Source organism: Macaca thibetana, chromosome 6, assembly GCF_024542745.1.
Source record: "Macaca thibetana thibetana isolate TM-01 chromosome 6, ASM2454274v1, whole genome shotgun sequence".
Classification (NCBI taxonomy): Eukaryota; Metazoa; Chordata; class Mammalia; order Primates; family Cercopithecidae; genus Macaca; species Macaca thibetana.
In genome coordinates, this window is record NC_065583.1 from 139434735 (window position 1) to 139458598 (window position 23864).

The following is a 23864-nucleotide window of genomic DNA, read 5'->3' on the forward strand; positions in this document are numbered from 1 at the left end:
TTGTTTTAGTTTTTTTTGGGGGGTGGGGGACAGGGTCTCACTGTCACCCAGGCTGGAGTGCAGAGGCGCTATCCCAGCTCACTGCAACCTCCGCCTCCCAGGCTCAAGTGATCCTCCCATCTCAGCCTCCTGAGTAGGTGGGATCACAGATACACGCCACTATGCCTGGCTAATTTTTGTATTTTTGGTAGATATGGGTTTTCACCATGTTGTCCAGGCTGGTCTCGAACTCCTGAGCTCGAGCAATCCACCCACTTTAGCCTCTCAAAGTACTAGTGTTACAGGTGTGAGCCACTGCCCCCGGCCCCCGAGGTCCTTTGATAGATGAGCTTCCCTTCTTCAGAAATGTGGACCTACTGCTTCCACTTAGCAGCCAGGTCACTGTCCCCACATCTGTAGGGAGGGAAAGGGGTTGGACAAGAATCCAGCAGTACTTAGGGAGACTCTATTCTCATGATTGGAACTTCAGGAGTAGGGAATAAGTGTTCCTCCCTTGTCGTTGCTAAAAGACATTAAGAGAAGGGACTCAAAATACAACCTGGTCCTTTTCAGTGAAGATGGATTCTGATAAATGACGATGGATCACCTCCTACAGGAGAACACAATGCTACAATCCCCAAAGCATGTGACTTCCATGCTGAATTAACTTCTGTTTCCTTTTCCATCCACATAAGTAAAATTCTCCAGTTGTTTCTTTTTCAAACCTTGCTTGATGTGACAGATGCCTGCAGTATGTCTAAATTAAAAGGGTGACTTTTAGGGTCACAGAATGTTAGTGCTGGAAAGGATTTCAAGGTCATCAAGTCTAATCCTACACCTTATTTTATTGGAAAACACAAGACCCAGAGAGATGAAGTGGCTTGCTCAAGGTCACCCAAGCCGTTTGTGTCCTCCCAATCATTGGGATTCTATGACTAGTGATATTTCCAACTACATCACGTTGATATAGCTGAGAAACTCATTATTTATAGAAAACCTGTGATGCCTTTATTGAAACAAAGCACAGGTTTTTATAAAATAAAAGTCACCCTTTTATCTGTTAACAAAAATTTGTGTTTTGTTTATTAACTTTTTTACAGTGGAATAACCCCTGAACTAGTGGTTTGATTATTCTGATCCTAATAAATGTCTCCTTTTTAATGTTCTCTTTTCCTAATTAACCAAGTGCCGAGTAGAAAGAGATAAGTTATGCACTTTAATTACAATAACCCCAGGCTACAGGGGGAATTCTTATCACTGGCTTGGACCGTACATTCTGTGCTACTTAGAAGTAACATTGGTAAAAACTTCCTGTAAGCTGTGGATTTGGGATCCGAGGTGGCGGGGCAGCCAGGAAACAGAAGCAGTGAGGCTTTAGTTCCAGGTTTCTTCCATCATGCTGTGCCTGGTTCTCTCTGTGTTCATTTCCTTCTTTTTTTTTTTTTTTTTTTTTTTTTTTTTTTTGAGACGGAGTCTCGCTCTGTCACCCAGGCTGGAGTGCAGTGGCGCGATCTCGGCTCACTGCAAGCTCCGCCTCCCGGGTTCACGCCATTCTCCCGCCTCAGCCTCCGAGTAGCTGGGACTACAGGCGCCCGCCACCGCGCCCGGCTAGTTTTTTGTATTTTTAGTAGAGACAGGGTTTCACCATGTTAGCCAGGATGGTCTCGATCTCCTGACCTCGTGATCCACCCGCCTCGGCCTCCCAAAGTGCTGGGATTACAGGCTTGAGCCACCGCGCCCGGCCTTCCTTCTTATTAAAAATGGGAAATGACTATTATCCTGGATTATTATGAGAGAGGGAGTTTAGGATGCTGCAAAGATGACTGGGTTGCAGCAGCAGGAGCCCAGAATTCTAGATCAGCTCTGCCACTAATGAGCTGCTTCTCTGGGCGAGTCTCATGGATTCTTTGAGCCTTAGTTGACTCCTCTGTAAAATGGGCTGGTTGTGTTAGCTGATCCCTGCAGTCTTTCTACGAAAGTTAAAACTGCTTTGACTCTAAATCCTTGTGATTCCATATTCCTTTTCCCATTCTTCTTCCATACCCTATGTTTCCCCAAACTGAGTGAACTCAGGTTTCAAAGAAATAAGTTACAAAAAGTGTCAAAACAGAAACAATTTTTACAAAGACCAAAGAACATTATTCATTGAAAAATATGTGCCTTATTTTACTTGTCAAAATGAGCAGAGAATCTAGGATTATTTCCATTCTCATTATGGTATCATTTCGTAGCAGCAGCAGTTTGCTTGTGGTCCTTTTCTCTGAGGAGTTCCCTTCAGGAAACAGAATTTCCTAGAGCAGATGGAGGGGCAATAAGAGATCTCAGCCACCTGCATTCTAACCCTTGGCTTCTCTAACTTACAGGTTATTCTGACTGAACTATCTTTAGATACTCGATGCAAAAAAAAATTGTGCGATAGAGTCTTATGGACATCGAACTAAGAATCATATTATCTTGTTCTAGAGTTAGAGCTTCCTCTAATGAGCTGCATGGTCTTGATTTTAAGTCAATTGTCTTCTGTGGCCTCAATTTCCATGCTTGTGAAATGAGAAGATTAGGCTGGATGGTGTCTAAGATTCTTTGCATTCTTAATTCTAGCTTCATTTGGGGAAAAGGACAGGATTGGTGGCAGTTTTGGGGGTCTTTGGATTGGGAGGCAGAGTCTCACCATGTTGAGCAAGGGCAGGACATAGTTCAGCACCGTGGGAGTGGCTCCTCTCACTCCTCTCAAAGGTGTCGGCCTTTGTTGAGTACATGAAGTGTTAGTGACGTGGAGGAAGGGAAAGGATATCAAGAAATCTAAAATGTGGTTTCTGCCCTCAAAGGATTTACAATCCAGTTGGTAAACACAAGGGCAAGAGTCTAAGGCCAGGATCCCAGAAGATGTACACACCACCTTACACATGGGTTGACTTTATCAAGCAATGGGCATTTATGCTGATCAGAGGCACATATCCATGGCTGGGTAGCCCCATCCAGGAGAAGATGAAGGAATGTCCTACAGGTCTTGGTGGCTTCTTACTTTGTGGAGTCACCATTTTTTCCCCAGAAGAGTCTGTTTTCTTTTTAGAATGTCGCTTGATTTTGGTCTTTTGATGGCACACATTAAACTCTGTCTCCGTAGAATGCATGCCCCCTGGGAGAATATGTAGGCTGTGTGTAAGGAGATAGGAGTGGGGAAAAGATGACAATGGGAAAAAGCATTAACCAAAATCCTAGGGTAAGAAAATACAAGATGCATTCAGGAGACAACTGGCAGACCAGTTTGGCTATTATACAGCTTTTAAAGAGTATTATTATTTTTATTTATTTATTTATTTTTATTTTTTATTTTTTTGAGACGGAGTCTCGCTCTGTCGCCCACGCTGGAGTGCAGTGGCCAGATCTCAGCTCACTGCAAGCTCCGCCTCCCGGGTTCACGCCATTCTCCTGCCTCAGCCTCCCGAGTAGCTGGGATACAGCTAATTTTTTTATTTTTAGTAGAGACGGGGTTTCACCATGGTCTCGATCTCCTGAAATCCGCCCACCTCGGCCTCCCAAAGTGCTGGGATTACAGGTGTGAGCCACCACGCCCGGCCAAGAGTATTTTTTAAAAAACAACAAAAACCTGAAAACGTAATTAGGATTCAGATTAAGTAATATGATGTCAAAAGAGAGACCAAGGATAAAATCTAGCCCTGCCATTCCTCATCTGCCTGCCTTTGAGCCAGTTATTTAATGTCTCTGTGTCTGCATCTCCACTTGGTAAAATGGAGGTAATAACACCAATTTGATAGTATTTTGTGAGGATTAACTTAAGCAGTGTATGAACAGCTCCTGGCACACTAAGAATGATCAACATGTGGTAATTTTCTCAAATTCTCCGATCTTTCTACCTCCACGGTGGCTTTTTCTGCAATAGGCGATTAGGAGAGCAGTCACCGGACAGACCTTGGATGTGAGTTCAGCTCAGCCAGTTATAAACTGTTGGATTTTAGGCAAAATACTTAACTACTCTTAACTTCAGTTTTCTGATGTACAAAATGGGATTAGTCATACTTACCTTGTAAGATTATTGAAAAGTTTAGAAATATATCATGTTCAGCACCCAATAGTACCGGGTAAGAAGAGGAGAGGGAGTAGAATTCAATAAATCATGGTGATAGGGGGGAAGACGGAGGAAAAGAAGGAGCTGTTTTAATTGAGAACCTTGAATTCTTGATCAAGAAGCCTAGAATTTATGTTGTAGGCAGTGGAGAGTCACTGAAGGTGATTTTTCAGATAGGAAACCATAGGATAAAGATGAAGAGAATCTTAACCTTGTTGAGAATGTGTCAATAAGGCACACAGGGCAAGGGAGAACAGCCTGGAGGGAGAGAGACCAACCTACTGAAGACAAAAGCTGGTTTGCTTTATGTATGTGCTATATAATTCTTTTCCTACCAAATGGATTTCTTCTTCTGGAATCTAACAATTCTGAATGTATGAGAGAGGCAGAGATAGAAATGGAGAGCGACGGAAAGGACAGAGGCGAGAAAGAGAAAGAGAGAGGTGCCAGGAGAGAGATAGATACAGTAGTTCCCTTTCTGCGGGGGATGCGTTCCAAGATCCCCAGTGGATACCTGAAACTGCAGCTAATACTGAACCCTATATATGCAGCAGAACTAGCATAAATTCTGTTTTCCTTCACAGTTTCACAGACAGATTTGTTCTTGCCATAGATCTTAGCAACCTCAGCATGTGATTTTTTTTCTTTCCTTAATTCAGTTGAGAACTTTCACCTTTTAATTTAAAAGATGCACTTCATGGCTTCTCTTTGGCGTATCTGAATCCCAGAATCACTGCTCTTGCACTGTGAGGCCATTATGAAGTCTGATAATGGTTACGCGAACGTAAGCACTTCGATACCATGACAGTGAATCTGACAACGGAGACGGCTGCTGACCAAGGGGCAGGGAGCATATGGAGCATGGATGCGCCGGACAGGGGGATACTTCATATCCCAGGCAGGACAGAACAGGGCAGCGTGCTATTTCATCATGCTACTCAGAACTTATGAATTGTTTATTTCTGGAATTTCCCATTTAATATTTTTGGACTGTGGTTGATCGAGGGCAAATGAAATCGCAGAAAGCAAAAATACAGATAAGGGGACTGCTCGCTGTACAAAGACAGAGACAAGAGGATGGAGCTGTCCTCAAGGGCTTTTTGTGCAAAGACATCTGGCACACAGATATGCTGCATGCAGGTGGCTTTAGAGAACGTGCATCCGGGTATAAATCTGGCATCGACAGGTTGAATTTTCAGTTGACAGGTGGCACGGAGTCTCGCTCTGTCACCCAGGCTGGAGTGGCGCAGCTCACTGCAAGCTTCCCGGGTTCACGCCAATTTTCATTTTTTGTATTTTTAGTAGAGACGGGGTGGGCTACTTTCCCAAAATTACAGGCGTGAGCCACCGCGCCCGGCCAAACTGGGGAATTGGTGTGGAAGGGGTGAGAACACCACCTCCGCTTTGTTATCCCACCTCCACCAAGATGTTCCTGAACCCCTGAGAACAGCTCACTCCACCATGTCTCTGGGTTATCTGTATCATCTGCTGACCACATTTGTGTCTTCTGGTCTGGCAGGAGATGGATTTCTGGTCAACAGCACGCCCCCTGACAAAAATGACTTTCTGCCATTTCCTTCCATTCCATTTTCAATCTGATTGCTGTTTTGCTTGGAGGAGTGCTATGGTCGGAATGTTTATGTCTCCCTCAAATTCATATGTTGAAATCCTAACCCCCAAGGTGGGGCCTTTGGGAGGTGCTTAGATCATAAGGGTGGAGTCCTTGTGAATGGGATCAGTGCTCTTTTTAAAGAGGCCCAAAGGGGCTTGTTTGCCCTTTTCACCATGTGAAGATGCAGTGAGAAGGCACCATCTGTGCCCTCATCAGATACTGCCAGCCCTTTGATCTGGGACTTCACAGCCTGCAGAACTGTGAAAAATAAATGTTTGTGGTTTACAAGCCATCAGTTTATGGTACTTTTGTTATAGCAGCCTGGACAGACAAAGTAGGAGGGTGAGTTTGTCTTCGTGAGAATGGTGCGTGATTTAGCTTATTCTGAAAGCAAAATGTCTTTAGTTTATGTTTTTTATGCTTTTTATGTTATCTTTCCTTTTTCTTTTTCACTAGTCATCCAAACACTGGATGTCTAAAAACTAGTGGGCATCAGCATCCTACCAAAGTCAGTTTCTGTTGCCAAAGTTGTTACTGCCCTAAAGGCTGGTGCCTGGCTTGTTCAGTTGAGAGAGGACAGCAAGTTAGTACCTGTGCTGGCCCAGATCCACTGTGAGGACGTGCAGGTGCCCTGGAGCCGCTCTTGGAAAGGCTACCACCTCCTGTGTGCAGCCTAAGTCAGAGCACTGTGGATCAGTGGGTTCTGCGGATGACAGTTGAATAAAAATGCCAACTGAATGTCCCCCAAAAGACAATGCTCTGTATTGACGTCTGAGAGCTTTTCTCACCCACCTTTCAGTTCTAAAGATTTTGTCATCCTGCTAAGATGGATGAAATGGTTGGCCCCCAAGATACCTTATAGGGCCCCCTTTTTTTTGGTTGTGGGACTGTTTACTATAATCTCCCTTTCTTGTTTTAAAGACCGTTTAGTGAAATACTTTGTACATCAAAAGTATATATATAAGAGATATATATATATAACATATAAAAATAATATGAATATTTGCATGTACCCAGCACTTACCTTAAGAAATAGAATATGATGGAATACTCTCAAAGGCCCCTGTGAATCACACCTCATTCACATCCTTTTTCTATCCTTCCTTGGGTATTTATGTGATTGTCCTGCTTTTTAAAAGAGTTTAAATTACATATATATGTATCCCTATGTAATATACTGTTTTGTTTGCTGTTGTCTTTTATATTATGTCATCAAACTAGATGTGTTCTTTTGCAACTTACAATTTTTTTGCATGAAATCATGTGAGATTAAGCCATGTTGATACACTAAATGATGATTCATTCCTTTCCCCTACTATATGGTACTCCATTTTACAGACATACTGTAAATAATTTAGTCATTCTTTGTTGATGGACATTTGGGGTGTTGTTTATTCTTATAAATCGCATATTTGGAGTATTTTTTCTATTACAAATTCTGATGCTATGAACCTGTTTTGCACATGCCTCTTGGTACACATGTGCAAGAGTTTCTCTAACATTTGTAAGTTGGGGTGGGATTGCTAGGTATGAACAAACATCTACTTTATGAAATATTTCCAAGTATTTCACAAAGTGACTGGACCAGTTTATGCAAGTACTGTATGAGTCCTCATTGATCCCATCCTTGGTAACATTTTTATTACCTGATTGACATTTTTGCCAGTCTTGTCAGTATGAAATGGAAGCTCTTTCTGGTTTCAGTGGGCAATTCCTTAGTAACTTACAAGAGGAAACATTTTTTAATATGTTTTGGTCATTGATGCTTCCTTTTCTGTGTTGAATTCATTGTTATGTTTCCAATACACTGCGTTCCATTCGGTGCAGCTCTGCCTGTGGCTGAGTTAGGCTAGACAGTGGAGCAAAGGCCTGTGCTGATGAAAGGTGTGCTGCTTTTCTTTGTGAAGGCCCTGAGGAGGCGGGAAGTGGCCTCTATGGACCCCGTTATATCACCGACATGGGAGCCGGTGAGGATGATGAAGGATTTGAAGACGACTTAGATTTGGATATTTCCTTTGAGGAGGTAACAATAATCTCTGCTCTTAAAACCCAGGGTGTTTGTGTTTCCTTGCCGAACAAGGCAACTTAGCCAATGGACCATAAACATTGTACTTAAAACTTAAATGGGCCCATTTGCTTTTAACACTGATTTGTTTCCTCTGACGCTCAGTCTCCAGGGGCTGATAAATCAGTAGTAGGGAAGTACCAGCCGTGCTGATGTTCCGTAGGCAGCTCCTGCCTGCGGACTCCACAATCTGGCAAAAACATACTTCGATTTCCCACCAAGGGAAATTTCAGAAAATCGGGTATTATAAGGAAATGAACAATTCCTTGACAAAGTCATGCATCTTCATCATATTAGAATAAGAATAAATCATGTAATATCAGTTTTACTGCTGATTTTCTGAGTAACACAGGGAAAAGCACTGAAAGTCCCTGAGCATCAAGCTCTTTGTCCATAAACTGGAGTCAGTGTTGCCTTCCCCATCTCCATCCTAGGGTTTTCGGAAGTGACCATGTTTTAAAGTAGTAGGCAACAGCTATAAATAAAACAGTCCAATTGCCGTGCTCTGTGTTCATCCTCAACCCCTTTCCTTCTCCGGCTTTAGGTTAAACCACTTCCTGCTACCAAAGGAGGGAATAAGAAATTTTTGGTGGAAAGCAAGAAGATGTCTATATCTAACCCAAAGACCATTTCCAGGCTCGTCCCCCCTACCTCAGCATCTCTCCCTGTGACCACGGTGGCTCCCCAGCCCATTCCCATAGAGAGGAAAGGGAAGAACGGTGTGGCCATAATGTCAAGGCTCTTTGACATGCCTTGTGATGAAACTCTCTGCTCTGCTGACAGCTTCTGTGTCAATGACTACACCTGGGGGGGCTCGCGATGCCAGTGCAACCTGGGCAAAGGTGGTGAGAGCTGCTCAGAAGGTAGGCCCTTGGGGGAGAGGAAGAATGTGGTGATGAATTGGCACCATTGAGAGCCAGAGGGCAGTTTTGTGGTCCAAACATAGTTCCTTCTAGTCCCTTTTCCAAGATAAGTTCCGTCTTCCACATATTGGTCATTAAATTAGCTATACAAGGCAAATTGTGAGGCAACTTTCATTGCTTCTAAGCAGACAGCAATCCTATTTCTATGTGTGCCAAATGTGTAGTCCCTTTAAAGCAATCGATAAATCATCCTGATACTACCTTAGAGAGGTAGGTTTTACTATAATCACATCTCTACCAAAATATGCAGCTAAAACTTATGCATGAGGGTTAAGAAGGGTAACAACTGGGCCAACTTGTATTACACAAAGGCCTGTATAGCTGAGGGCAAGTGACAGTGGCCCTAAAGCCATTGGTTTCTTCTTAGGAAAGTCAGTGCCAGTCTCCAAAAATGCAACTTCTTCCTAAGAATTTCAGAAGCTCAAAGTCTCCAAGAATGAGAGTTGTAGGTATAAAAAGTATAGAAAAGAAGATAGCAAAGTTGAACAGATTAGTGAGGGTTCTCACTTAATGACATCCAGGCAATGCTGTGTATTGATTTTTGCTTTTGAAGCAGTGAGGAAATAGCATTCTTTTGTGTTATCTTTTTTCTTCTTCAGATATTATTATCCAGTATCCTCAGTTCTTTGGCCACTCCTATGTAACGTTTGAACCTCTGAAGAACTCCTATCAGGCATTCCAAATTACTCTTGAATTTAGGGTAAGAGGGACATGTTGTTTGATGAGTGCTTTTTGGACACTTTAACACAGCAATGTGCTACATTCAAAGGCTGGGGGAGAGGAAGGGAGGCAGCAGGAAGAGCGATCAAAGGTAAATATGACACAGAGCCTGTCTCTAAACCAGCTCATGAGACAATAAGATTGAGGAGCACATTCACAACATTCAAGTGTGACAGTGAGGAGACAGTGGGTTTGTATGTCACTGAACTATAGAGTGGCTGACATGAAGCTTCCAAGAGAGAATGTTGGGGTCCGAGCAATGTTGTTCATAATAGTGATTTCTCCCAGGCCAGGATTGAGAAGAAGCAATGCATTCCCCGTTCCAAAATTGTTTAAAAAGAGAGCCCAATTCCCTGTCTTCATTGTGATAGCTGTCACTGAACAAATAGAAAACTGTTCTCTATGCAATGTTTGCATTGTGAGGGCCCAGTGGAGGTTCTCTGATTTGAATCAATAGCAGATAAGAATTCAATCAGTGACCTCAGCTTAAACTGATTCTTTTGGGTATCTCCCAAAAGACATAAAAAGGTCTGGAGGTCTGGAAAGAAGTCTCATTTGAAGTCATGGCCACAGTGTTGAGTCTTCAAGAAATGACCCGTCTTAGTCTAAGACCACCAGCACAGCTTTCGGTTGAGCCGTTCTTATCATCCTGTTCTCCTGATAGAAGGAAAGAAGCAAATGTGCATTTCTCCCCAGAGGGAGGGAAATAGAAAGAACAAAGTGAAAGTAGAATTGGATATACACCAGCAGCATCCTCGCTGTGACCGTGGTCTTTGTACATTTGGCTGTCCGAGGATCTGCAGGTGCATCCACAAAGGACAAGTCAAGAGTGGGTCAGAGATGGAGCCACCTTCCTCTCACCTCACTGCCACCTCTCAGTTTATATCACTGCCATTTGTTTATTGAAATGAACTGGGACCAGGTATCTGGGAGTGAATTGGAGCCCACGTGCTTGACCCTTTGTAGATAGGATCGTGGAGGGGAAAATGCTCAAGTTTCACATTTTTAAGTCTTTCCAGATGGCGCTTTATGGAAGGGGAGGCACTTACTGTTCATGTGGCTTTTGTTTGTATAATCACAGGCGGAGGCGGAGGATGGCTTACTACTCTACTGTGGGGAGAATGAACACGGGAGGGGAGATTTCATGTCCCTGGCTATCATCCGACGCTCCCTGCAGTTCAGGTAATTCCTGCCAAAAGCCTCACACTCTTCTTTTGTTACATTATCCTACGTTATATTTGCATTTTTATAGTATGAGAAATATATACAGGATAGATTCCAGTAGATGAAAGAATGGTTTGTATAAAATAAGTATGATATGAACCAGTTTACCAAATACTGGGGCACTGGGATTGCAGGATAACCTATAAAACTTGCGTTTTGGGACCTTGTAATCATTCATTCATTCAGCAGCACCTACAGTGTACCTGGCTCTGGAGGTGTTGAGTGTACCTGGCGCTGCAGGTACTTTTGAATGTACCTGACTCTGGAGGTGCTGTTGAATGTACCTGGTGCTGCAGGTACTGTTGGATGTAACTGGTGCTGTAGGTGCTGCTGAATGTTTCTTGAGCATCTACAGTGGACCTGGCACTCCTGTCGATCCTGAGGATGCAGAGTGAGCCAAAGGAATACAGTTCCTTTTCTCTGGAGCTCTAGTGGATGTGATGGGAAGAAGGCTGGGGTCTTCTCATTTCCTTTTGGCAAATGTGGCTGACAGGTGTGGACTGAGAGGAGCCTCCAACCTCCCATGGGCTCCCCATCCTCATGTGCTGGGAACTCTTTGGCTTGCCTCCACTGCCCTCATCGTTTCTCCCCCAACATGGAAGCCACCTTTAGCTTATGTGCGGTCTTCTGCGGGGCAGAGTTTTGTGGAGGGGTGAAGGTTTTAATGACTCTTGTGGAGGTGTGCAATGCACCTCTTTGTGAACAACCAATGGGCACCAGCCTTGTCCTTCTCCGTGGTGCACTGGCTGACATCCTAATGGCACCAACCCCCTGCTGCCTGACCTTCAGCATATGATGCAACCTCTCCAAGCCTGCGTTTCCTGTGGGGCTGTTGTGAGGGTTAAATGAGTTAATTCATAAAAGCGCTTAGAGCAGCGTCTGATCCAGAGCAAGTACTCAATAAGCATCAGCCATTATTGTCTTCTTAAATTACTTTCAGCATAAAAAATGTTTTTGGTTAAGTTGAAGAAGGCCTCTGAGTATCCCACTTGGGCTAGAAAATGGGCCCCCATGCTTTGCTAAATGGTTTGATTCATGAAGTTTGGTGTTAGCCACCAGGATCTTGGGCGGTATTTTTTGCCTTGTGGGGTTCTAGCACTTGGAGGATCAGATAGACTCTCAGTAGCACTGACTGTTGTTAGTTGGTAGCAGCTCTCCAACTATGCAACTCCTGCTGAGTGAATCTGCTATCCTCCTTGGGGTAAGCCTGTCCCGCAATACCTCTTGACTGCATCTCACTTCACTGAGGATCTCGAGACAAAGGGAGGGCCTGAGAAGTGACTGCAGTTAATGAAAATGCTAGTAAGGAAAATGCTGGCCATGACTCCTTCCCCACGAGAAGTCTCAGGATCCATGTGGAAGAGGCCTGGTGGCTATTTGGAAGTTGACCAGAAAGGTCCAAGATTCCACCTATTAGGCATGGTGACCGTGGGCACTCCCGGGCCATAGGGAGATTGGGATAAAAACAAGAATAATGCAGCCATCTGAGGACGCTCCCCCTCTGTCTCACCTCTCTGCTGAACTTCCTGTGGACCTCGCCTGTGTTTAGGTACAGCTAAGCACAGGTGGCAGGGCTGGCCAGCTTGCCAAAATGAGCCTGAAGACCTGGATTTTTATATTTGATGAATATCACTGAGCTTTGTTATTTGAGAGTTGGGAAAGTCCCCAGAGAAATCCTTGGAAGCAGAGTGACTCGTATTCTAATTCTCTGTACCTTGAATTCATGGTAAGCATTTGGCAATCGCTGAAAACGAGAAGGAGGTCCTTAGTTGCCCATCATTTTCTTTTCTTTTTTTTCTTTCTTATGATTTTTCCTTTACTTTTCTTATGGGTCCTGTCCTTTTCAGAAACAGAGAAGGCTAAATTCCTAATGAGCCGAAGTGATCATCGACTTCTAGTCAAAAGAAAATAGGAGCCTGGTGCGGTGGCTTACACCTGTAATCCCAGCACTTTGGGAGGCCAAGGCGGGCGGATCACGAGGTCAGGAGATCAAGACCATCCTGGCCAACATGGTGTAACTGCATCTCTACTAAAAATACAAAAATTAGCTGGGCGTGGTGGCATGCACCTGTAGTCCCAGCTACTCAGGAGGCTGAGGCGGGAGAATCGCTTGAACCCAGGAGGTGGAGGTTGCAGTGAGCAGAGATCACACCACTGCACTCCAGCCCGGGTGACAGAGCGAGACACTGTCTCAAAAGAAAAGAAAAAAGAAAATGGGATGCGGATTAGCTACTACCTTTCATTAATTTCTTTTTTCTTTTCTTTTCTTTTTTCTTTTCTTTTTTTTTTTTTTTTTTTTTGAGACAGAGTCTGTTGCCAAGACTGGAGTGCAGTGGTGCAATCTGGGGCTCACTTCAACCTCCACCTCCTGGGTTCAAGCAATTCTCCTGCCTCATCCTCCCAAGTAGCTGGGATTACAAGCACTCGCCATCATGCTCAGTTAACTTTTGTATTTTTAGTAGAGACAGGATTTCACCATGTTGGCCAGGCTGGTCTCGAACTCCTGAACTCAAGTGATCCACCTGCCTCGGCCTCCCAGAGTGCTGGGATTACAGACATGGGCCACCATGCCCAGTTTTTTTAAAATTTCAACTTGTATTTTTAATTTTTATTTTTATTTATTTTTGGGACAGAGTTTCACTCTGTTGCCCAGGCAGTGGCGTTAACTTGGCTCACCGTAACCTCCGCCTCCTGGGTTCGAACGATTCTGCTGCCTCAGCCTCTGGACTACAGGCACCTGCCACGACGCCCAGCTAATCTTTGTATTTTTAGTAGAGATGGAGTTTCACCATGTTGGTCAGGCTGGTCTTGAACTCCTGACCTCAGGTGATCCGCCCACCTTGGCCTCCCAAAGTGCTGGGATTACAGATGTAAACCACCATGCCTGGCCTAATGTCAACTTTTATTTTAAATACAGGGGGTACATGCACAGGTTTGCCACATGGGAATACTGCATGATGCTGAGGCTTGGGGTACAGATCCCGTCACGCAGGTAGCAAGCACAGTACACAAATGCCCATGATTTTCTAAGTTGCAGAAAAAATCAGGCTAACAAAGGCCCTACGTTGAAAGGTCCTATGGGCAGATGAAAGATAACTAGACGGAGATCATCCCCAGGAAGAGGTGCCTAGTTCTTCCCTGTATTGATTTCAACAGCACTTGATATTCATAAACATAACTCTGAACAGACCGACTCGGAAAGGAGCTGTTGACCTGGAAGTGACGTCCATGGAATCTGAAAACATAATGAGCTGGTTCATCAAAGAATCTTCTTTTCCTTTTCCTCCCCAACAGGTTTAATTGTGGAACTGGGGTTGCCATCATCGTAAGTGAGACCAAAATCAAACTGGGGGGCTGGCACACAGTTATGCTCTACAGAGATGGGCAGAACGGGCTGCTGCAGCTGAACAACGGCACCCCGGTGACAGGCCAGTCTCAGGTAAGTATGAGCCCCACACCCTGCCCACCCCACGTACCACTCACCATGAGCCTCCAGAGAGGGACTCACTGCACAGAGCCGTGGCAGCGTCTGCAGGATTCAAGTTCTGGATAGGCGTGGTGAGGCCTATTTCTCGTGGTGAACCCATGCAACAGACCTTTGATGTGCTCTTGAGTGGTCTTGCACTCCAGGTGAGCTTTCAGGGCACACACCCACCTCACATCTACCAAAGAGAAGAATTCAACTTACAAGCATCATTGCTGTTGGTGCACAGGTTCATGCTGCAGGCCTGTGCCCAAAGATATGTTCTCTTTCCTAAGTACATCAAAGCCAGCGGTAGAAGGCGGCCCATACTGGAAGAATAGAACCCATTATTACTATTATTACTTGGAGGCAGAGGGTCTCACTCTGTCCCCCAGGCTGGAGTGCAGTGGCAGAATCATGGCTCACTGCAGCCTCTACCTCCCTGGTTGAAACCATGCCACCTCAGCCTCCCAAGTAGCTGGAACTACAGGCATGTGCCACCATGCCTGGCTAATTTCTTTCTTTTTATTTTTTTTTGTAGAGATTGAGTTTCACTGTGTTGCCCAGGCTGGTCATGAACTCCTGGACGCAAGCAATTCTCCCACCTAGGCCTCCCAAAGTGCTGGGGTGACAGGGATGAGCCACCACACCCAGCCTAGAAGCCATTATTCATGTCAAACACAAAGCTTGCTTTTAGGACAGGGGTGTTGCAATCCTGTGGCTTCAGAAGATAGTCTCGAAAGGTTCATTTGGTTCAAAATGCAGGAATAAGTTCTTCATCTACCTTTGAGGGGTGGCCGTAATTATAGGAAATGGTAAAAAAAAAAAAAAAAAAAAAAAAAAAAAAAAAAGGCTGGACTGTTGGGCTACTCAGCAAATCACCTAGTATTCACATATTTGTTATGGTCTGAGCAATTTTAGGACTATGTTCAGAATAAACAGTTTGGATTAGCAGCCTGCCAAGAAACTGAGCCTATAATTATAATCAGGCAGGTGTCTGTATTCTCCAGGAAAAATGTAGCAAGAAAGCCTTTGTTTATATGTCTACAGCTTCCTCCCTGCTTGGGCTCCTCTCTACTCTTTGCCAGCAAGGCACATTATATAAAGCAGTGGTCCCCAACCTTTTTGGCACCAGGGACCAGTTTTGTGGAAGTCAATTTTTCCATGGACCAGGGAGGGCGTTTGATTTCAGGATGAAAGTGTTCCATCTCAGATCGTCAGGCATTGTTAGAGTTTCAGAAGGAGCGTGTCACCTGGATCCCTCGCCCGTGCAGTTCACAACAGGGTTCGTGCTCCTCTAAGAAGCTAATGGCACAGCTGATCTGACAGGAGGCGGAGCTCAGGCGGAAATGCTCGCTCATCCCGCCACTCACCTTCTGCGGTGCACCCTGGTTCCTAACAGGCCACAGACTGGGATGGGTCCATGGCCATGGTTGGGGACCCCTGATATAAAGGGCTATGCCTTGCTGACACCCTGCCTTCCAAAATATAGAAGAAAATATCTCATTAATTTGGATCCCAGTGATTCCAAAGGAACTAGAATTCCAATTTAGTAAATGTGAATCCAGGGAGACTGTTTATGCTCTGATGGCTAGGTAAGAAAAAGACAGGGTCCGTAAACTACATCAGTGCCAGAGCTAACAGGCCTAACATGATAAAAGTTAGTTTGATAGGAATAAAGAAACTTCTAGCTTGGGTCCAAAATACTAACATGAAGACAGAATGGAGAAGCTACAATAGAAGCCTGTGAAAATGTCTAATTGTTTAAAACAGGGGAAGTTCCATAGCTGTTAACAAACAGGGTCATGTGGTAACAATAAGCTAAAGAAATTATAGGCTGTGTTAACAGAGTCATAGCATCTAAAAAAGGGAGGCGATGATCTTATTCTATTCTGTTGACTATGTGATAGCTTCTAGTGACTCGGATAGTGACTCTAATCCTCTGAAAGGATTACATTCACATCTGGATCACATTCTAAGAAGGCTGCAGACAGATTGGAGCAGTTCCAGGGGTAGTCACCCAAACTGGAAGATGACTTGAAATCCCTTCAATGATTGATTGAAGGAGCAATGTTTAGTTTGAAGAAGAGAAGATGAAGGCATGCAAGGTGGTTTTTCGTTATAGAGTCAAAGAAAGAGCCTTGGGAAAGGAAGATTTACTCCATGGACCCCCAAGGCTGAAGCTGAATGGGATGAGCCTCAAGAGGTCTATTTTAGCTTCACCTAATAAAAGGACAGAAGTGCAACAGACCCTCGGGTATCTTTGGGGAGTGTTCAAGGGGTAACTTATCTAAACTTCTTGTTAGGGATGTAGCAGGAATCCAACAGCCAGTGAGAGAGCTTGAATTATACGAGTTTTTATATTTTTTGTTAATCTCAAGATTCTATGTTTGTAATGAATGTAAGAATTAATTGAGCCAGGTGCAGTGGCTCATGCCTCCAATACCAGTACTTTGGGAGGCTGAAGTAGGTGGGTCACTTGAGGTCAGGAGTTCGAGACCAGCCTGGCCAACATGTGAAACATTGTCTCTACTAAAAATATTTAAAAATTAGCCAGGTGTGGTGGTGGGCGCCTGTAATCCCAGCTACTCAGGAGGCTGAGGCAGGAGAATCACCTGAACCTGGGAGGCAGAGGTTGCAGTGAACTTAGATTGCACTACTGCATTCCAGCCTGGGCTACAGAGCAAGACTACATCTCAAAAAAAAAAAAAAAAAAAAAAAAAAAAAAAAAAAGAATTAATTTAATTGCCAGGCACAGTGGCGCACGCCTATAATTCTCACACTTTGGGAAGCCAAGGCAGGAGGATCACTTGAGCTCAGGAGTTCGAGACTAGCCTAGGCAACATGGTCAAACTCCATCTCTACCAAAAATAGAAAAATTACCCAGGTGTTGTGTCATACGCCTGTAGTCTTGGCAGGCTACTTGGGAGGCTGAGGAGGGAGGATCGCTTGAGCCCAGGAAGCCAAGCCTGCAGTGAGTCATCTTTGAGCCTATGAATAGCCCTGCACTTCAGCCTGGGTAACATAGTCAGACCCCAGCTGTATTAGTTCGTTCTCATACTGCTATGAAGAAATATCCAAGACTGGGTAATTCATAAAGAAAAGAGGTTTAATTGACGTACAGTTCTGCATGGCTGGGAAGGCCTCAGAAAACTTACAATCATGGTGGAAGGGGAAGCAAACGTGTCCTTCTTCACATGGCAGCAGCAAGGAGAAGTGCTGAGCGAGGGGGAAAAAGCGCCTTATAAAACTATCAGAGCTCATAAGAACTCACTATCGCGAGAACAGCATGGGGGTAACCACCCCCATGATTCAGTTACCTCCCACCGAGTCCTTCCCACGACACGTGGGGATTATGGGAGCTACAATTCAAGATGATATTTGGGTGGAGATACAGCCAAGCCATATCACCATCTTTTTTAAAAAAAGGAATTAATTGCAAGAAGCATGTAGCTTTATGGATACTCAGGCTGAAGATTGCCTCCATACTAGCGAGACTCGCTAAGCAAGTTGTCAAGCAGGACCACGAGTGTGGCTGTTTAATAAGCTGTCCTGAGAGACAGTGATTCTATCTTAAGTGAGATTCCCCAGCAACAGACCTGAGATGTGGAGTCCTATGCAAGTGATGTATTAAGAAAGTGCTCCCAGGAGAAACTGCTGAGAGAGAGGAGACGGACAGGGAAGAAGACGTTATCAGCAAGAGTGAGATCTCAGGCCAAGTTTTTCAGAGTATGGTTTCTGCCTGATCCAGTAGAGGAGCTCCGGAGTGTAAATTATGCCTCAGACTCATCCCAAACTGTTAAGGGCTGCCCTGGGAGAATGTGAATTCTTCCATTTCTCTGTAGAGGCAGGCAAAGCAAGCTCCAGGGATCAGAAGGTAACCTTCATCTGAAGCCAGGTTTGAAGACCATTGCCGGGGATCTTGCGAAGGGCGCAGCAAAGTAGCCACCCACCCCTACAAGGCACTTTATGCTCTAGAAAAGGATTGAGCCGTCAGCCTCCTGCTGTGGCCCCAGATCACGGAACAAAACTGGAAGGGCCAGGATGGGATCCAGAAGAAGTCAGTTCTGAGAATCTTGGTGAAAGAAGCCAAGAGGACATTTAACTCATCTAATGAAAGCAGCATGCTCAGTGGCTGGCAAACAGTGTAACTGACCCTGAAAACCCATCTCCTAACTTGCGTTCAGTCTGCTATTTACAAATGATTCTTATCTCTTCATCAGAAAAGATAAAACAATGATTAGATTTTCCATTTGCTGGTAACAGAAGTTTAAAGGATCGTAATTATGTTTCAGAGTCTTACACTCTGAACATTTTATAAGTTCTGGCAGTGCGCCTTTCCCTGACACCATTCCTTACCCTATAATGCAGATGAATGAGATATTTTGGTCATAAAAAAAAAGAATGACCAGGCCGAGTGTGGTGGCTCATGCCTGTAATCCCAGCACTTTGGGAGGCCAAGGTGGGTGGATCACAAGGTCAGGAGTTCAAGACCAGCCTGACCAACATGGTGAAACCCAGTCTCTACTAAAAATATAAAATTAGCTGGGCGTGGTGGCACATGCCTGTAATCCCAGCTACTCAGGAGGCTGAGGCAGGAGAATAGCTTGAACCTGGGAGGCAGAGGTTACAGCGAGCCAAGATGGCTCAGCCCCGGCGACAGAGCAAGACTCTGTCAAAAAAAAAAAAAAAAAAAACAAAAAAAAAAGGCCAAGGGTAACTTAATTTTGTCCCACCTAATCTTCAGCTCTGTATTTTGTAACCTTAAAACCTGCAATCCAGATTGTGGTTTGGTCTAAGATGGGAAATTTTCCTACCTCACTGTAACAACACTTAATAAAAAAAAGTCATATTCATAAGCAAATTTCAAAACACTTTGCATCATGATCTGTTTGGTAATTCCCCCCCCCCCCCCCCCCCACCGTACCCGACCCCAACAATGTTTCTCTCAGAATATAGTGTAAAGGTGACTAGGACAATGAAAAGGTAATTATTAGCCCACTGTATACAAAATTAGTATTATCACCTTTGGAGGCACAGAATAGCCCTAAGATCTTTCCAAAGTACACAGTCAGCTGGTGTCAGGACTGGAAAGAGAACGTTTTTGTTGGATGCCTAGCATGGTTCACTGCCTGGTGGGTCAGGCGTGGCTCTGACCTCCCTTCCCTTCCCTTCTAGACATTCCAAAATCCTCCCTTCTGGAAGCACAGCCCTCTGAGAAACTCACTGAGTTCCCTACGGTAAACGTGGGTTTAATTTTCCAGTAAGGCAAGGTCTTAAAGATAAATACAGATGGAAGAAAACGCTGGAGCTGTCACTGACGTCTTAACCATGTCCCTCGTAAAAATCTGCTGTGTTTTGGCTTTCGATTTTGTTTAGTGAGAGTATTCATGAGTGGTCATCTTTCTTAAAGGGCCAATACAGTAAAATTACTTTCCGGACACCTCTCTATCTTGGTGGCGCTCCCAGCGCTTACTGGTTGGTCAGAGCAACAGGGACAAACCGAGGCTTTCAAGGTTGTGTGCAGTCACTCGCTGTGAATGGGAGGAGAATCGACATGAGGCCCTGGCCCCTGGGAAAAGCACTCAGCGGGGCTGATGTGGGTAAGTGGCTGCCCGGTGGGTTGGGGTAGTCTTATGGGACGTATGTCTTATGGGACTGCCTTTCTGGCTTGGCCCATGGAGGGAACAGCAACATTAGGTGCTACCCTGGGAAACTGGTACCTGCAGAACGTCAGGAGGAAGGTGGGCCCCAGGGGTGAGGCTGGTGCTCTGCAGACATGCTGACTCTGCATCTGAACACCAAAATATGGTAACAGTATGGTGCACCAAACACTGGTTGTGTCTTGCTAGCAATTTGGGTCTCATCATGAAATATGGCATGGTCTTATTGGACAAAGCAATAAGCAATCCAGCCCATTTACCTTACCTCACCCAGTCCAGTGGAAGAGCTAACACAGTAATGTAAGAAGAGCTTTCATATACTCTCTGTTTCTTAAAGAAGTGGTCGAATTCTAATTCATGATCACAGTGCCAAACATTTTCTCATACACTCTCTCCTTTACTTTCACACTAACTCTAAGAGGTAGAAATTATTATCATGCCCATTTTATAGATGAAGAAACTGGGGCTTGCAGAAGTTAAATAACTTATCGAAAGTAGCAGGCAGAGCTAGGCTTATTTTTAAAGCAATAAGGATGTTTATTCTATCACTGAAGGCAGCAGGTAGATAATTCCCAGGTTGGTTAATTCAGGGACTGTCTACTAGAGCTGCCATAACAAATACTGCAAACTGGGCGAGTTAAACATCAGAAATTAATTTTCTCACCGTTCTGGAGGCCGGAAGTCCCAGATCAAGGTGCTAGCCAATTTGGTTCCTGGGGAGGCCTCTCTCCTTGGCTTGCAGACAGCCACCTTCTCACTGTGTGCTCCAGGGATCTTTCCTCTGTGTGTGCACAGCCCTGGTATGTCTGTGTGTCCAAATATCCTCCTACAAGGACACCAATCAGAGCGGATTAAGTCCCCACTCTTATGACCTCAATTAACCTTAAATACCTCCTTAAAGATACTGTCTCCAAATACAGGGAGTTAGGACTTCAACTGTGAATTTGGGGGGAAAAACAGTTTAGTCCATAACAGGGTCTCTATGATTTCAGGACTCTGGATCGATATCTCTAGGATACTCTCCTTTTCACTCACTACTCTAAGCATCACATCCTTATGACTTTGCCCTTGGCCAAGTCTCTTCCTTGAATCTCTTTTCCCTCCATCTCTAAGATGTTATTTTGAAAGAATGCACAGTGAACATCACAGTCTCATTGCCTAGATTCTACCGTTAACATTTTGCTGCATTTTCTTGACCACATTATCAATTCATCCCTCTCCCCATTCCTCAGTCAGAGGTAGGATTCAATCCTCATGACTCCTAGAACAGTTTTTTGTTTTGTTTGTTTTTCTTGTAGCTAATATTAGTTGAGCACCTACTTTAAGTAGGCACCATTCTAAATTACTTTGATCTTTCCAAGGTTATTATGAAGTAGGTGCTATCATTAGCCTTACTTTACAGATAAGAACCAATGGGGCTGGACGCGATGGCTCACGCCTGTCATCTCAGCACTTTGGGAGGCTGAGGCAGGCAAATCACCTGAGGTCATGAGTTGGAGACCAACCTGGCCAACATGGTGAAACTCCGTCTCTACTAAAATACAAAAATTAGCTGGGCATGGTGTCACGCCTCTGTAATCCCAGCTACCCAGGAGGCTAAGGCAGGAGAATTGCCTGAACTCAGGAGGCAGAAGTTGCAGTGAGCTGAGATTGTGCCACTACACTCCAGCTTGGGCAACAGAGTGAGATTCTGTCTTAAAAAACAAAACAAAACAAAACAAAAAACCAATGGCACGGAACAGTTAAGTAACTCGCCCAAGGTCACACAGCTAGTAAGTGGTAGAGCCTAATGTGACCTCAGCCATACTGGCACCAGGGACTACCCTCTTAACAAAATAACTACATCAGTGGCTACCAAATTGTTTCCCTCCACCTTGTTCACTCCTATAGGTGATGCCATTGTTATAACTATAAAAGATGCAGTTTACTTAACAAAAAACGTTTACCATCCATTGATTACTTGGTCAAAGTAAACAGTAAGCAGCAATGACTGAAACAATTGTTAAAGTTGTCACTATGGTAGGACAATGTCTCCAAAATCCATTTTCTCTCTGTGATGATTCAGAACATAAGAACCAGCCATTCCATTAGGAATCGCATGCCTTGTTTATGAGCCTGGACCCTGAAGGCAGATTGCCTGGATTTGAAAAATGTTTGCAACTCAGTCTCCCCATCTAGAAATAGGATCTACCTCATAAGATTATTTTGTTTACATGAGTTGTGGTGCATAAAAAGCACTTAGAATAGGGCTTTGCACATCGCAAACATTTCATAAATATTTCCTGTTATTAATATTATTATTCATATTCTAATCCTACCCATCAAACCAGCTATCATCTGTTTCTTCAGGGGAACAGCCCTGAATAAACCTGGCAGTCCTGAGATGGCATGGAAACCTCTGACAGGTAGTTCAGAGGTTGCAAAGTTGGGCAAGAACTGATTTCTGCCAGCTTTGTTCATTCCGACACAGTGTGATACCCGCTTCTCCAGCAGGTGGCACCAAAAAGACCTCGCTTGTGGGCTGCAGCTCCCTGGATACAGCTATTGGATTACTGTATAGATTTCTCTCTGTGAATGTTAATGGCTCCTGTCAGCCATGTTGGTGTTTTACATTTCTTCCCATTTCATTTTCCCCAGGGTTGTAAGAGTGGGGCTGGTTATCCTTCCTCAGCTTTCATGTTTGCTGTCCTTTGGGTTACTCCTCCTGAAATTCAAGTTTTCATAAGTCAAACGCGGCCTCACCAGGGAGGTCATGGTTTCCCATCTGATATCTCTAACTTGGCATTGCCATCTTCAGCTGTGACTTTTTCTCTGCCTTCCCACTAAACCTGTTTTCATTCCCCAGAGGGGCCTTTCATTACTCAGTTCCTTCCACTTCATCTCCTGTCTTTTGTTAGACTGTTCCCAGCTCCTGTGCTCTCTGCAAGTCACATTCTACACTAGTTAGTCAGATATCTCAGCAAATTTTGTGTTCTCTGGTCCAGCTCTTGATTATTTCCATTCAGATTCTCAAACCTATATTTCCACCGCTCATTTATGCCAATCCTGTCTTGGATATCCCCACTCTGCTGGAGCAGTCACAGAGCCACTTCCTAGATTTGAGATTCAAGGGGTCTGTGGTGACCATGGGTCTCACCCTGGCTTACCAGCTCTTTTCCTCATTTCACTCAATAAATACTTCACTGAGCACCTGCTTAGTGCTTGTCACAGTGCTGGGTGCTGGAGATCAAGTAATGAACAAGGCAGGATCTGGCTCAGTCCTCATATGGTTACCATGAGGAGAGACCAAATTAATATAATAATCACACAGTGAAGGTGAAGTTACACCTTGGGTAAGTGTTATGAAGGAGAAGTGATGCTGCAATGGTGATGTTCAATAGGGAGGTTGTAGGGTTTGGGGGCCGGGGAAAGAGTTTCTCAGAAGAGGAAGTTAATATGAAGCAAGAGTAGAAGTGAAAATGTGGAGAAGGGAGAGAAGGACGTTCCGGGTGAGGGAAGGGCTTGTTCCAGGGAAGAGGAAGTGGGGGATGGGTGCCTTGATGTAGTTTGTGATCCCCTGAAAGCTCATTAGAAGGGGCTTTCAGGGATACACGTAGACCAGCTGAGGTCTATTGCAGTAGGTCACATGACAAATAACGGTTTAATCCAGGTGGTAGTGGTGGTAGAAACAGAGAGAGATCTGACAGATCATTAGGGGAAAAATAGGTGGGCCTCGGTTATGGATTGGGGGCTGGAGACAGGGAAGTTTCTCCTTGTTCATAGTCTCTTTAAGGAACTCCACCCAATGATGTTCCACATTCTTTCCCCTCCTTAGAAGTCTTATTTCTCTTCTACCTCTTGCTTTCTTATCTAGCAGAAACCTACACAACAGCTGGCCTGTGGTAGGCGCTGGTGAAAGTGACTTTACATATTGATGATGAGGTCCGTGTATACATGACCTTGCTGCACCCACCTCTCCTCCCCATCACTCTGAGTTGAGAGTTTTCCCCCTAAAATGAACCTGTTCAGCTACACTCTGCACTCACCCTTCCTGGCTTCCCTGGGCCCTTGCTGCCAGGGTTCTCTCTTCTCAGTAGCCCAGGGGTTCTTAACCTTTTTTGCACTGCAGCCCCCTTTGGTGGTCTGGGG

General features: G+C 44.6%; 1 protein-coding gene and 1 long non-coding RNA gene across 3 annotated transcripts in view; one reads left to right on the forward strand and one right to left on the reverse strand.

Annotated features, from left to right (window-relative positions):
• Positions 1-23864, forward strand: part of EGFLAM (EGF like, fibronectin type III and laminin G domains) — a 200888-nt gene that overhangs the window by 134674 nt on the left and 42350 nt on the right. For both annotated transcript variants that reach the window (XM_050795117.1, XM_050795118.1), the window contains exons 7-12: positions 7586-7701; positions 8288-8606; positions 9266-9366; positions 10468-10568; positions 13905-14049; positions 19487-19676. In XM_050795117.1, coding sequence (XP_050651074.1) covers positions 7586-7701; positions 8288-8606; positions 9266-9366; positions 10468-10568; positions 13905-14049; positions 19487-19676 — 972 coding nt within the window. The remainder of the gene's footprint in view (positions 1-7585; positions 7702-8287; positions 8607-9265; positions 9367-10467; positions 10569-13904; positions 14050-19486; positions 19677-23864) is intronic.
• On the reverse strand, positions 543-4812 carry LOC126957358 (uncharacterized). Its single transcript, XR_007726720.1, has 3 exons — positions 4740-4812; positions 2873-3132; positions 543-736 (listed from the first exon to the last, which is right to left on the reverse strand). It is a non-coding gene; the product is annotated as an uncharacterized LOC126957358 (long non-coding RNA).